This window comes from Eubalaena glacialis, chromosome 13 (assembly GCF_028564815.1).
Source record: "Eubalaena glacialis isolate mEubGla1 chromosome 13, mEubGla1.1.hap2.+ XY, whole genome shotgun sequence".
NCBI lineage: Eukaryota > Metazoa > Chordata > Mammalia > Artiodactyla > Balaenidae > Eubalaena > Eubalaena glacialis.
This window is the reverse complement of record NC_083728.1, coordinates 25,133,552-25,147,985: the sequence shown is the minus strand read 5'-3', so window position 1 is coordinate 25,147,985 and position 14,434 is coordinate 25,133,552. Positions and strand designations below refer to the sequence as shown.

The 14,434-nt window shown below is 38.2% G+C and overlaps 1 protein-coding gene and 1 pseudogene across 4 annotated transcripts in view; one reads left to right on the top strand and one right to left on the bottom strand.

Moving 5' to 3' along the window:
• The window catches only part of PIGU (phosphatidylinositol glycan anchor biosynthesis class U), a 106,131-nt gene that overhangs the window by 75,718 nt on the left and 15,979 nt on the right, over positions 1 to 14,434 (bottom strand). For 3 of the 4 annotated variants that reach the window (XM_061208500.1, XM_061208501.1, XM_061208503.1), the window contains 2 exons: positions 5,897 to 5,956; positions 4,601 to 4,663 (listed from right to left, as the gene is read on the bottom strand). The exons of the other annotated variant lie outside the window; for it this stretch is intronic. In XM_061208500.1, the coding sequence (XP_061064483.1) occupies positions 4,601 to 4,663; positions 5,897 to 5,956 (123 nt within the window). The remainder of the gene's footprint in view (positions 1 to 4,600; positions 4,664 to 5,896; positions 5,957 to 14,434) is intronic. 4 annotated transcript variants of the gene reach the window in all.
• On the top strand, positions 11,163 to 14,328 carry LOC133103383 (ATP synthase subunit d, mitochondrial-like; annotated as a pseudogene).

Sequence of the window (14,434 nt, the reverse complement as noted above, 5' to 3'; positions counted from 1 at the left end):
ATCTCCAACTGTTAGCCTTAGCATATTCCAAATTCAGGAACCTAACCTCCAAATTCACAACCCTCTAAGCATAGTAGGGGATACAGGTTTTTATCACTCCCTATCAAACTACCTGCAGCTTTCTAACATGAATTCTGAGTTCCAAATAAGCGCAGTCTCAGCAAAGGACAGACTAGACTAACGTTGCTTTTGTCAAGTGAGGCAGATGTAAAATGTCATGAGAATCAACTGGTCACAATCAATCAGCATTCATATTCCACATGCTCAAGTTGGAGATTGGGGTGGGGCTGGAGTCTTCCCTCTCTGCACCATAGTTTACCAGGATGCATTTGGGTGCAGACACACCTTCATTACCAGGGATAAAAAGTCTCAAATTCTAGCAAGACTAAAATACTTCCAGACTATATGATATGGGCCCATTCTGACAAACTGGGAAAGATTTGGGGGAAGATGTGCTAATATTCTATCCAAATCAACAGTAGTATATTAGTATCATCAAAGTCTGCCATTTAGAATGAGTTAATTTTTGACACAGGGTAAATGAAACTCTTATTCTAACCAAGAAACCTAATGTTCTAGCAGGCTGAATTCTGAGGATGAAGAAGCAAAACTATTCCAAATTTTTATTTGGTGATAAAGTTTTATCTTGGTGATAACAGATAGCACACCCTGCCTTGGTGTGCTCAAAACCAGGGTATTGACAATAGCTCATTCGGTTTTCTCTCTCCCTCTTTAAATCACACAAAGAAAAAAAAAGAGATCTCTATATGTTTCCATATAAAGTCAGAAATAACTAAGAAATGAATTAAAATTACTGATGTACTAAATTAAAAGTATCTCTTCTATTGACACTGAAGCTGACTTTGTTAAGAAACTCACTGAAACCTAGTTTCATTAGTTCCCCATAAGCTTCTCCTCCTATTAAAAATTGTTTTAATTGGAGTATATGACAGTTGATCAGTAAAAAAAAAAGGAATGCATATGATGGTAGCATCTCTAATCAACTTTCATTAAAACACATTTCAGAAAAAAAAACCTAACATTTGTTTTATATTTTGTTTGAAAAGATCTGATTGTGTTCTTAGATGAAAGCTGCCAAAACCCCCTTAGATATTCACATATATCCCATATATACATATATACACGCTATTTTTTTCTCCAGTGTTTTATATTTAAAACTTTCAAACTACAGAAAAGTTGAAAGAATAATTTAATAAAACACGTAGATCCACCAACTGTTAAACATTTTGCCACATTTTCTTTATCTCTACACACACACACACACACACACACACACACAGAGAGAGACAAAAGCACACATGGGAACCGTTTTTCTTCCAGAACCATTTGAAAGTAAGTTGTAAATATCATGACCCTTCACCCCTAAATTTTTTTTAATAGATTTTTTTTTATAAAACTTTTATTTGTTCTGACTTAAATCCAGAATATATAAAGAAAACTTAAAACTCACTAATAAAAAGATAATAAGCCAATAAAAATGGGAAACAAGTTGATCAGACTCTTTACAAAAGAAAATATATAAATGGCAAATAAACAAATGAAAATATGCTCAACATCGTTAGTCACTAGGGAAAAGCAAATTAAAAACACAAGGAGATACCACTGGTGACATGCCCACTAGGATGCTGAAATTAAAAGTACCAAGCACACTATGATAGGCAGACTAGTGGCCTCCAAAGATGTCCATTCTAATGACTGAAACATGTGAATCAATCCATCTTGTTGTAACAGTCCCCAAATAAGTCTTCATTATTGTTCTTTTGTCCAGTAAATGCTTGTCTTCCTTCCATCTATTTCCTTCTTAGACACATTTTTTGATCATTCTTTTAATGAAGGTCTGTGAGTGGCAAATTCTCTACATTATTTTTTTTTATCTTAAAATCAGAAAGATGATTTTAATCTTATTTCTCAATAAAATAATAACATACATTTGTAAAGCAAACAATTTTAAGAATATTTCTCTAAAGGCTTTCTGGAATTCCTAAAGGAAATTCATCTATTTTAGAAAGAAAATTCTAAGGAATTATGGAAAACAACACAAAATTATCAAGTAGCCCCCTCCTCCTACGACACACAGTAATCATTCTGGTACAAAGCACTTTTTTTTTTTATACAGCAGGTTCTTATTAGTCATCAATTTTATACACATCAGTGTATACATGTCAATCCCAATCGCCCAATTCTCATAGATGAGATAATGAGGGTTTTTAAAAGTTAATTAATTTATTTATTTTTGGCTGCATTGGGTCTTTGTTGCTGCACGCGGGCTTTCTCTAGTTGCGGCGAGCGGGGGCTACTCTTTGTTGCGGTGCGCAGGCTTCTCATTGCACTGGCTCCTCTTGTTGTGGAGCACGGGTTCTAGGCACAGTAGTTGTGGCTCGCGGGCTCTAGAGCGCAGGCTCAGTAATTGTGGCGCACGGGCTTAGTTGCTACGTGGCTTGTGGGATCTTCTCGGAACAGGGATCAAACCCATGGCCCCTGCACTGGCAGGTGGATTCTTAACCACTGCGTCACAAGGGAAGTACCACCCCTAAATATTTTAGCAGGTAACTTCAAAGGAAAAAGACTGGAGTTTACATACACAAACTACCTTGGGAGAAGAAAACAACCACTGCTATTTTATTTCTGAATTCCTCTGCTTATGAATCTCATGCCCAGTTATTTCATCTCTGGCCTTCTAGGGAATCCTGTTAAAGCATTTTACATCAGCCCTAAAATTTTCCTTTCTTTTCTTTCCCAGCTTTCTTGAAATATAATTGACATATAACATTGTATATGTTTAAGGTATACATGATGATTGGATATATTATACATATATATTGCAAAATGATTACCACAATAAGGTTAGTTAACACACCTATCACCTCACATAACTACGTGTGTGTGTGTGTTCGTGTGTGTGTGTGTGTGGTGAGAGTATTTAAGGTCTACTCTCTTAGCAACTTTCAAGTATACAATACGATATTGTTAACTAGAGTTACTATGCTGCACAGTAGATCCCTGGAACTTAATCATCTTACAACTGGAAGTTAGTACCTTTGACCAACATCTCCCCATTTCCCCCACCCCCCAGCCCCTGGCAACCATCAAGCTACTCTCTATTCCTATGAGTTTGACTTTTTTAGATTCCACATATAAGTGAGATCATACAGTATTTGTCTTTCTCTGTCTAACTTATTTTACTTAGCAAAATGTCCTCAAGGTTCACCCATGTTGTCACAAATGCTCCATTAGCTTAAGAGGTATACTCCCTGGTCTTAGTGATGTTAAGTCTCTAATATGTAGTTCTTAATCCCTTAAGGGGGGGAATCAAGGACTCCTTGAGCACTGATAGCACAACTATGGACTTACTTCTTGGAAAAAATGATATATGCACATACACAATTTTTCATACCATTTCAAGGGCTTTATAGACCCATTACGCCTATAAATGGACCCCAAATTAAGAACCCTCAGTCCAGATATTTTAAAAATCTCTTTGAGGTCTAAAATTGCAGAATTCACCCACTTTATGTTACTGATGACCAGTGCACAGAAAGGCAGACTGCTAATTCTGGTTCTATTACTTGGTAACAGAAGTGAAAATGAACCACAAACAGACACCACCAATGGAATGCAGCCTTCACTCACCCCAGTCTAAATCCTCTCAGTGGCTCCCAGCCAGTCAATGAGGACTGCAGACAATTTTTAAAATAACTACGTGGATACTACACATGGTTAATCTGTTAACTCTCTCAGAACCCAGGAAAATGAGAATGGTCCCACTACACAATTCTCCTTGGCTATTACATATGGTTTTCAATAGGTATTTAATACATGCCAAATTTTCCAATTAAGATTGCTCTCTGGGGCTTCCCTGGTGGCGCAGCAGTTGAGAGTCTGCCTGCCAATGCAGGGGACACGGGTTCGAGCCCTGGTCTGGGAGGATCCCACATGCCGCGGAGCAGCTGGGCCTGTGAGCCACGGCTACTGAGCCTGCGCGTCTGGAGCCTGCGCTCCGCAACGAGAGAGGCCGCGATGGTGAGAGGCCCGCGCACCGCGATGAGAAGTGGCCCCCGCTTGCCGCAGCTAGAGAAAGCCCTCGCACAGAAACAAAGACCCAACACAGCCATAAATAAATAAATTAATTAATTAAAAAAAGATTGCTCTCTGCAGGGAAATAGAAACTACATTGGGAATCCAGTTTTACCTTGGATGGGCATAAGACAGTGAGTTAAAAGCTGTATTCGTTTTCTTTTGGAAAGAAAAACTGGTGAAAAGAATGGAAGATTTTTAAGGGTCTTCATTAGTATAACAGTAGTCCAACTCCATTTGCTCCAAAAAGTCTGAACCTGGATAGGTGAGTAGATATTAAGCCACGAAGATTAAGCTGACCTTTCTATATCTATTAGTAAAGCTGTCTTATTGGTTTGGGTTCGGTCATTCCAGGGATGGCTGAACAAGCCAGAAGCTTCACTCCCACTTCTTAGGATTTTAAGACAGCTGATCTTTAAGTACACGACCTTTGATTTTTTTGTGATAACAGAGATCAGCAGGCTACCGAATTTCACTGGTTTTGTCCCACCCACTGACTACTCACCACAACTTTATTGAAGTCCTGGATTGCAAAATACAGGGCAATGGCAGTGAGTACATCAGTTATCTGTCAAGAGAAAGAGAAGTAAAAGGAAATGAACCTAATTAATATAGGAGTAATGGAATGCTGCCAGAGTCTGGAGTTTTTGGATGGTGATGGACTATCCAGTACTGAATTCTTACATTCAGGTAGAACCTCAACCCTCACTTCGACTACAAAGATAAAGCCTCTTCAGGGAGGTCTGACCAGAAAACTCTGAGGACTAGGACCCACTGAGGCTTACATCAGTTTGGTGTCCCACATCTGCTCTGTAATCGCAAGTTAGTTAAGTTTTCTATAAAATGAGAATAATACCCACTGCTTTGCAGGCCTGATGCAGGTCAAGTACTTGGCACACAGTAAGCTCTCAACAAGCCACAGCCATTATAATTATTAATGAAGACCTCAGTGGACCTCCTACTTGACCCAGATTTTCAACTCTAGATTAGGCAAGTGTTTCAAACTACTACACTCAAAACATAGCCCTGTTTTCTCAATTTTGAAGGTTCTTGCCCTTAAAGTCTCATCTGGCCTATGTCCTCTGCACAGAATGTCTTGGCAGAATGCTTAGGAAATTCAGGATGCCCTCTATACTGGCACCACAATTAAAGCCAATCATAGAACCTTGAAGCTAGAAATTCAAGACTACATAGTCCAGAAATCAAATTTTAAAAGTATAAGGAATTGGAACTGGTCAGATGCCAGAGACTACTCCTCACACATCCATAATACTATCACAGTTCCATGAATTCACATTTACGATAGCTTTTTGCTTTTATGTTCTGAGAAACTCCTGAGCTCCTAAAATAGATTTTTTTCCCTTAACAACAAGAAGATAAAAGACTCTAAAATTAGGGCTTCCCTGGTGGTGCAGTGGTTAAGAATCCACCTGCCAATGCAGGGGTCACGGGTTCGACCCCTGGTCCGGGAAGATCCCACATGCCGCGGAGCAACTAAGCCCGTGCGCCACAACTACTGAGCCTGCGCTCTACAGCCCGTGAGCCGCAATTACTGAGCCCGCATGCTGCAACTACTGAAGCCCGTGCACCCTAGAGCCCGTGCTCCGCAACGAGAAGCCACCGCAGTGAGAAGCCTGCGCACCTCAACGAAGAGTAGCCCCCTCTCGCTGCAACCAGAGAAAAGCCCACGTGCAGCAATGAAGACCCAACGAAGCCAAAAGTAAAATAAATAAATTTATTTTTAAAAAGACTCTAAAATTAAAAATACATACATATTGATTTTATGTGGAAGGTTACTTACCATAAATACCAATTCAGCATAGTCAATCAGAAAATGAAAGAGGTATATTATTAATGGAGTCTGCAGGAGAAAAACAAATACATTAAGTTAAATGTTAATGTTATCAGCTTCCAGAGTAGGGGGTGGGGAGGAGGCTATTCTGTCAACAAAAATCTCTTTCTTTCCTAGAATACTGTTCTATGTTAGTTTGCCAGCGTACATATGAGGGAGAATTATTTAGCATCACTTGAATCATTTTGTGCCACTGGGACTATCTGCTGAATTGAATAAAGAGAATAAACAAAATCTAATATATGTTAAATACCTGGTGAAGAGCTGTTTACACAGTAAAGGTATGAGGTGAATTTTAGTTTTAAGACGTATGTAATAGGCACAGGAAACTCCATAATGGACCAGGATTGCTGAACTCATAAAATAAAACGCAAAATGTTTTCCCTTCTTCTGTTCTCTGAGATGTTTTATATGATTAGTGTTACTTCCTCCTCAAACAGTTGGGAAAATTAACTCACCATGAAGCCATCTCAACCTGGGTTTTCTTTTTTTTTTTTGGGTGAAAAATAACTATATATATATATATTTTTTTTCTTAGATTCCATATATATGTGTTAGCATATGGTATTTCTTTTTCTCTTTCTGACTTACTTCACGCTGTATGACAGACTCTAGGTCCATCCACCTCACTACAAATAACTCAATTTCGTTTCTTTTTATGGCTGAGTAATATTCCATTGCATATATGTGCCACATCTTCTTTATCCATTCATCTGTTGATGGACACTTAGGTTGCTTCCATGTCCTGGCTATTGTAAATAGAGCTGCAATGAACATTTTGGTACATGACTCTTTTTGAATTCTGTCAACCTGGGTTTTCTTTGAGAGAAGATTTAAAATTACAGATTCAATTTCTTTCACAGATAAAACACTATCCAGATTTGCTATTTTTTTCTTAGCCAGTTTAGGTAACTTGTTGGTTTTCTAGGAATTTGTTCATTTCACAAAAATTTATAATTTTTTTGGCATAAAATTGTTCATAATATTTTATTTGTTAGTGTCCACAGGAACTATAGTGATGTTCCCTTTTTCATTCCCAATATTGGTAATGTGCATCTTCTTTTTTTTAATCTTGACAAATTTTGCCAGAGATTTCTAAATTTTATTAGTCTTTCAAAGTACCAACTTTGGGCTTTAATGATTATTATACTTCTTTAATTTCTAAACTTTACAATACACAATTCTTCAAACTCTTCTGGGGATAATTGCTTTATCTTTTTCTGATGATACCTAGATCACTGATTTTTAGACTTCTTTTTTTTATTTCTTTGTTTATTTATTTATTTTGGCTGTGTTGGGTCTTCGTTGCTGTGAGCAGGCTTTCTCCAGTTGTGGCGAGCGGGGGCTACTCTTCGTTGAGGTGCGCGGGCTTCTCAGTGCGGTGGCTTCTCTTGTTACAGAGCACGGGCTCTAGGGTGTGCGGGCTTCAGTAGTTGCAGCACGCGGGCTCAGTAATTGCGGCTTGCAGGCTCTAGAGCACAGGCTCAGTAGTTGTGGTGCACGGGCTTAGTTGCTCCGCGGCATGTTGGATCTTCCCAGGCCAGGGATCGAACCCGTGTCCCCTGCATTGGCAGGTGGATTCTTAACCACTGCACCATCAGGAAAGTCCTAGTCTTCTTTCCTAAAACAGCTGACCCTCGAACAATGTGAGAGTGCTAACCCCCATGCAGTAAAAAATCTGAGTATAACTTTACAGTTGGTCCTCCATATCCATGGTTCTGCATCCTCAAATTCAACCAACCTCAGACTGTACAGTACTGCAGTATGTACTTATTGGAAAAAATCTGCATATAAGTGGACCTACCTGTGCAGTTCAAACCTGTGCTGTTCAAGGGTCAACTGTATATTCATTCAAAGCAATAAATTTTCCTCTGAGTATGGCTTTAGCTGCATCATACAAATTTTGATATGTTGTTTTATCAACATCATTCAGTTCAAAATACTCTAATTTCCCCTGAGATTTCTTCTTTAATTGAGACTATAGTGTAATTTCAAATTATTTTTGTTTTCTTTTTATATTTTTGTAATGTATTTATTATTGTGGTCACAGAAAATACTCTGTATTATTTCAATCATTTAAAATGTGTTGTGGGGACTTCCCTGGCAGTCCAGTGGTTAAGACTCTGAGCTTCCACTGCAAGGGGCATGGGTTCAATCCCTGGTTGGGGAACTAAGATCCCACATGTCGTGCGGCACCGCCCAAAAAAAAATGTGTTGTGACTTGCTTTGTGGTCCATAATATGGTCAATTTTGATAAGTGCTCCACGAACACTTGAAAAGAATGTGCATACTAACATTTAAGGGTGTAATATTCTATGTATGACATCTAGGTTGTTTGTTAAGGATTTATTCAACTCTGCTATGTCCTTATTGATTTTTTGGTCTGTTTGCTATATCAGTGACTGAGATAGATAGTTAAAAATCGCCCTCTTTGACTGTGGATTTGTCTATTTCTCCTTTTAGTCATGTCACTTTTGCTTTATATATTTTGAAGCTATGTAGTAAGATGAATTTATGTGTAGAATTACTGTATCTTCTGGGTGTTGATCTTTTTATCATTATAAAATAATCCTCTTTACCTCTAGCAATGTTTCTTGCCTTTAAGTGTTCTTTATCTAATATTAGTATAGCTACGTCAGCTTTTTTGGGAAAATGTTTGCATGATATGTCTTCTCCTGTATTTTTACTTTCTACTTTTTTGTGTGTCCTAATATACTTAAAATGTGTTTCTTAAAAGCAGCATATAATTATTTTTTTAACCCAATCTGATAATCATTATCTTTTAGCTGGATTTTAGTCTATTTACATGTAATGTAATTACTGATATATGTGTGTTTAAGTTTACTGTCTTACTATTTCATTTTCCATCTGTCCCATTTTCTCTATGCTGTTTTCTCTTTCTTGCTTGCTTCACTATTTTTTATTATTCCATTTTCCCCTCTATTAGCTTGTTGGTTATACATTTAGCTAGTATTCTTTGAGTGGTTAACTTATAGATTATGACATATGTCTTTGAGTTTAATTAAAGTATAATATAAATGATTACTTTTACCACTTCCTAAACAATAAAGGGATCTCTGAACACTTTAAACTCCATATAGCTACCCTCAGCCTTTCCTGTTATTGTTGTTATAGCTTTAATTCTACATATATTTTAAACCCAAAATACATTATTATTATTGTTTTATCAGTCAATACTTATTTAGATTTACCCATATATTTACCTTTTTCATTGTTATTTATTCCTTCCTATATTCCATGAGACTGTCAAGGATCATAATCCTTCTGCCTTTTTGTATTTTTTTAAATGTGAGTCTGCTGGCAATAAATGCTATCAATTTTTATCTGCTTGGAAACCTCTTTATTTTGCCTTTATTTCTAGAGATATTTTACTTAGTATAGAATTCTATGTCAGTAGATATTTTCTTTCAGCACTGTAAAGATACCTTTTTATTGTCTTCTGGATTCCTTCATTTTTGTTGAAAAGTTCGTTTCCATCTTGTTTCTCTTTAAAGATAATTGTCCCTCTTTGGCTGCTTTTAACCTATTTTGGTTTTGAGCAGTTTTATCATGATGTGTGTTTTCTTTGAATTTACCCTACTTGGGTTTACAGAGTTTCTTTTTTTTTATTTATTTATTTATTTATTTATTTTTGGCTGTGTTGGGTCTTTGTTTCTGTGCGTGGGCTTTCTCTAGTTGTGGCAAGCGGAGGCCACTCTTCATCACGGTGAGCGGGCCTCTCACTGTCACGGCCTCTCTTGTTGTGGAGCACAGGCTCCAGACACGCAGGCTCAGTAGTTGTGGCTCACGGGCCTAGTTGCTCTGCGGCATGTGGGATCTTCTCAGACCAGGGCTCGAACCCGTGTGCCCTGCATTAGCAGGCAGATTCTCAACCACTGCGCCACTAGGGAAGCCCCCAGACTTTCTTGAATTGAAATATTTCATAAGTTTAAAAAAATTTCAGCCACTAATCTCTTCAAATATTGTTTCTTCCTCATTCTGTCCCTTCTCCCATTCTGAAACTCTATTTGTATGTATGTTAAACCATTTTACTGTATCTCATAGATCGCTTTTTTATTTCTCTGTTTTCTATCCTTTTCTCTCCAAGCTTCAGTATGGTTATTTTCTATCTTCCAGATCACTAATCTTCTCTTCAGCTTTGTGTAATCTGCTGTTAACCTTGCCTTTTGCATTCTTAATTTGTTATTACGTTTTCTAGTTCTAGAATTTCCCTTTGATCATTTTTACATATTCCAGTTCCCTGGTGTAATTCACTATCTTGTCACTTATTTTTTTAACATATCAATCACTGGTCACAGTCATTTTAAAGTCCAAGTTTGATAACTCCAATATCTGGATCACCTGTGAGACTGTTTTTAGTGCCTATTTTTTTCTATCTTTTATTATGCTTGGTAACTTTTAATTGAATGACAGACACTGTGCAAAAGAAATTGTAGAGGTTCTGGATTTTCTTCCAGTAAGGGTTTCTTTAAGCTTCTGGCAAGTATTAATTAGAATTGTATCACCTTAATCTAATTAGGGGTTAAGCTGATTAGAAGCTGGCTTCAGTCTTTGTAAGACTAGTCTATACATGGTCTACCCTCATTCTCTGAGTGTAGTCCTTTAGAGGACCTAACTAGAAGCCAAGTCCTTTGCCAGAGCCCTACCACCTTGGTTGGAAGTGCACTTAAATTTGTATTTCCCCAGCACCATTAGACTGCCAAGAGCTCTGCTTAGATCTGTAGCCTCTTACCATCCAATTTCTGTTCTCTTTCTCTGCCCCCTCAGCCTGTGCCACTTACAAATTGGTAAATACATCAAGGAGAAAGCAGCTCAGACTGTCGATCTCACTTTTTGCAATTTCAACTCTGGGATCTCAGCCCCTCAAGTCCTGGTTATCTTGCTACTTTCCAATGCCGTCAAACAGATGCTTTTTGTATTCCTCCTGCTTTTCTAGTTGTTCTAGGCAGGATAGTTGGTCTGCTATTATAAGCCAGTTCACCAATCCACCACACCAGAAGGAAAGTACATGACTTGTTTTAGTGAGCCCATGCTGGTGACTCAGAAGCACCTCTTCCCAACTCCCAACCACTTGTAAAAATGTGTCTTATGATACTGTAAAGGTTATTGACAGGTTTTTTTGTGAGATCATGCTAGTGTGGTAGAAAGAACAAGGCTTTGGGGTCAGACTCAGGTTTAAAACCAGGTTCCACCTATGTACCTCTGGGTAAGTTGTCTTCCCCTCTGAGCCTTAGTTTCCTCAGCTATAAAATAAGTATAGTGACCTATTTCACAGGGTTCTTGGGAGAATTAAGTGGTAATGTTAACAAAGTACTTAGCATAGTGCCTAGCATACAGTAAAACTCAATACGTTAGCTAACTGAGATCAACTTTTTACCTCGTTTTGAAAATAGGGAAATCAGCTTTGACTTTCAAAGTTCTAAAAGAATTAAACTTTTACAACTATCTACTAATGGATTCTTTTTTGCATTTATCTTTGTTTGTAAGAGGTAGCAACTTGATATTTATATTACCAATAGCCTGCTTTCAAAGTGTCTTGATGCTTCAGATAGTTTAGAATGGCACTAAATAGGTCTCAGAAATAACAGAACAAACTGTTCTCAAAAAGTCTATCAGCAATTGGGCTCATTTCCGTAATGAACTAACATGTACACAGTAGTTAGTTTAACTGCATATCATACTATTATAGAGAAGCATGCACTGAATATAATTTGTCTTTATGCTACATCTCCATTTAGGTGACTACTCCCAGTCAGGGTAGGGTATATATGGATAAACTCACAATTTTACTATCAGTACTTGACTAAACACAGAAAGCAGAAACGTCTGTTGAAGGCAGTCATAAAATCTAACCTGTGGTTGCTAAATTACTTTTTTCTCTCCTGTGCAGATTTTTCTTCTCCACTTTCACATATTCTTACCTTTCCTTAAGAAATAGATAATAAAATCTGCTAAAGATTAAGAAAGAAACAATACAAAGCAGCAATTAACTTTCTCTCCAAAAGTATGCTTTTCATTTGGCTTGATATAATTTTATTTCTTTATAGTGTTTTATTACTTAGAGAAACTATATTAAAATATAGGTAGCTCTTGATTTATGAATGCCCAGCTTACAAGCAAATTAACCCATATTCAGGAATGAGGAGCAAGGGACTCTGAGTTTGAAGTCATACTCACTACGCTCAGGGGAAGCAACTGTTCTTGCCCCTTAATTCAGAGTTTTACAGGTTAACAGTCCTAACGGGGTTATCTTAGACAGGTATAGAGAGCTAACATGCTTCTAGTAGCTAGAATTCCTACCTCCGGCCTTTATCCCCCTTCACACACACATGCACGCATGTGATGAGGAGTAAGAATGTATTCTAGGCTCCCTCACTGTATCCAAGAAAACATTTTCCCATGGAAAAAACATTTTAAATGATGGTTAAGTGGCTAGATATAGCTCTTCCATTTATTCATTTGACATATTCTTTCTGAAAGGATTATTTCACATTTTCCCCTCTCCTCAACCTCCAACTTCCCTCTCCAGTTCTCACTTGTAGCCGACAATCTCATTTCTTATGTCACTGAGAAAAGAGAAGCAATTAAATGAGAACCATCTTATTTTCCCACTACCCAGTTGACCAACTTCCTCTATCTATATCTATATTCTCTACTTTTCTCTTATTAACAATGGATGAACTTCCTTTCTTCCTATCTAAAACCAAACCCTCCTTGGACTTCCCTGTGGCGCAGTGGTTAAGAATCCACCTGCCAATGCAGGGAACACAGGTTCGAGCCCTGGTCCAGAAAGATTCCACGTGCCGCGAGCAACTAAGCCCGTGTGCCACAACTACTGAGCCTGCGCTCTAGAACCCGCAAGCCACAACTATTGAAGCCTGTGCACCTAGAGCCTGTGCTCCACAATGAAGAGTAGCCCCCACTCGCCACAACTATAGAAAGCCCGTGCGCAGCAACAAAGACCCAACGCAGCCAAAAATAAAATAAATAAATTTATAATAAATAAATAAATAAATAAAACCAAATCCTCCACCTGTGAACTGGTGATCCTATTCCTTCTGGCCTCCTCAAAGACATTGCTCATTCAATCCTCTTTCTTACATCATCAACTTCTTTATCCATAGAATTATTCCCATCAGCATTCAAATATTCAGATCCTCATATTTTAAAAATCTTCACTAGACATCTCCGTCCAGCTACCATACCATTTCTCTGCCCTCCTTTAGAGTAAAACTCCTCAAAAAGGTTGTCTATACTCTGTCTTTCCACATCTTTCCCTCAATGTACTTCGATCAGTCTCTTGTCCCTATACGCCACTGAAATTACTGTTGCCAAAGTCTCCAAAGTCTCAATTTTGGCAAATTAATCATCAATCTTCAATCTAAATTTTCTCAACCTTGAAATAGCATTTGACATAGTTTTTACTCCCTCCTTAAGCAATTACATGGTCATCTAGCGTCCCTGAACATTCCCTTGATTTTCCTCCTTTTCAGCTATATTTGCTAGTTCCTCTTCCCCATCCCAACCTTGATATATTACAGTGCTCTAGGTCCTGGTATTCTTTATGTTAATTCACTCCCTAGGTATCTTAGTTATCTATTTCTGTGTAACAAACTGTCCAAAAACTGAATAGCTTAAAACAACACACATTTATTATCTCACACAGTGCCTGAGAGTCAGGAATCCAGGAGTGGCTTAACTGGATAGTTCAGGCACAGAGTCTCTCATGAGATTGCAGCCAAGCTGTCGACTGAGGTTGCAATATCTAAAAGAGCTTAAATATCTGCTTCCAAGCTTACTCATTTGACTGTTGGCAGCAATATTCAGTTCATCACAAAGGCTTCCTTAAGGTTGGTCATGACATTGCTTCCCCCAGAGCAAGTGATCCAAGAGGGAGAAAGTCTACAATGGAAGCTGCTAACTGGGTAGCTTTTGGGGAGATCATACCCCAAGACCAAAGGCCACTGCTAATTCCCTGAAATCCTGGAATGAGACCCTCATCTCCAGGTTGGCTACTCTACCTGAGAATCTACCTGCTATGACTAGGCTTACTACAAGGCCAATGTGGTGAAAGCTGGCTTGGCAGATGACTTTGAAAAGAAGTTTAATGCCCTGAAGATTCTCGTGCCAAAGCATAAATATACTGTCCAGGTGGATGCTGAAGAAAAACACGCAAATGCTGTGCTGAGTTTTTGTCTCTCTCAAAGGCCAGGATTAAGGAATATGAGAAAGCTGGTGACATACACAATTCCATTTGATCAGTAACCATTAAGGCCTTGAATGAAGTCTTCCTAGAAACCAAATTAGACAAGAAGTATCCCAACTGGCCTCACCGGCCAACTGAGAATTTATCAATTTGAGTATGGGAGAAAGCGGTGGCCCTCATATTACAAACTCTGGACATTAAAAACAGTTATATTAAAAGATAGAAAAAGGGGAGGGGTGAAGGAGGAAAGAAATAGGTGA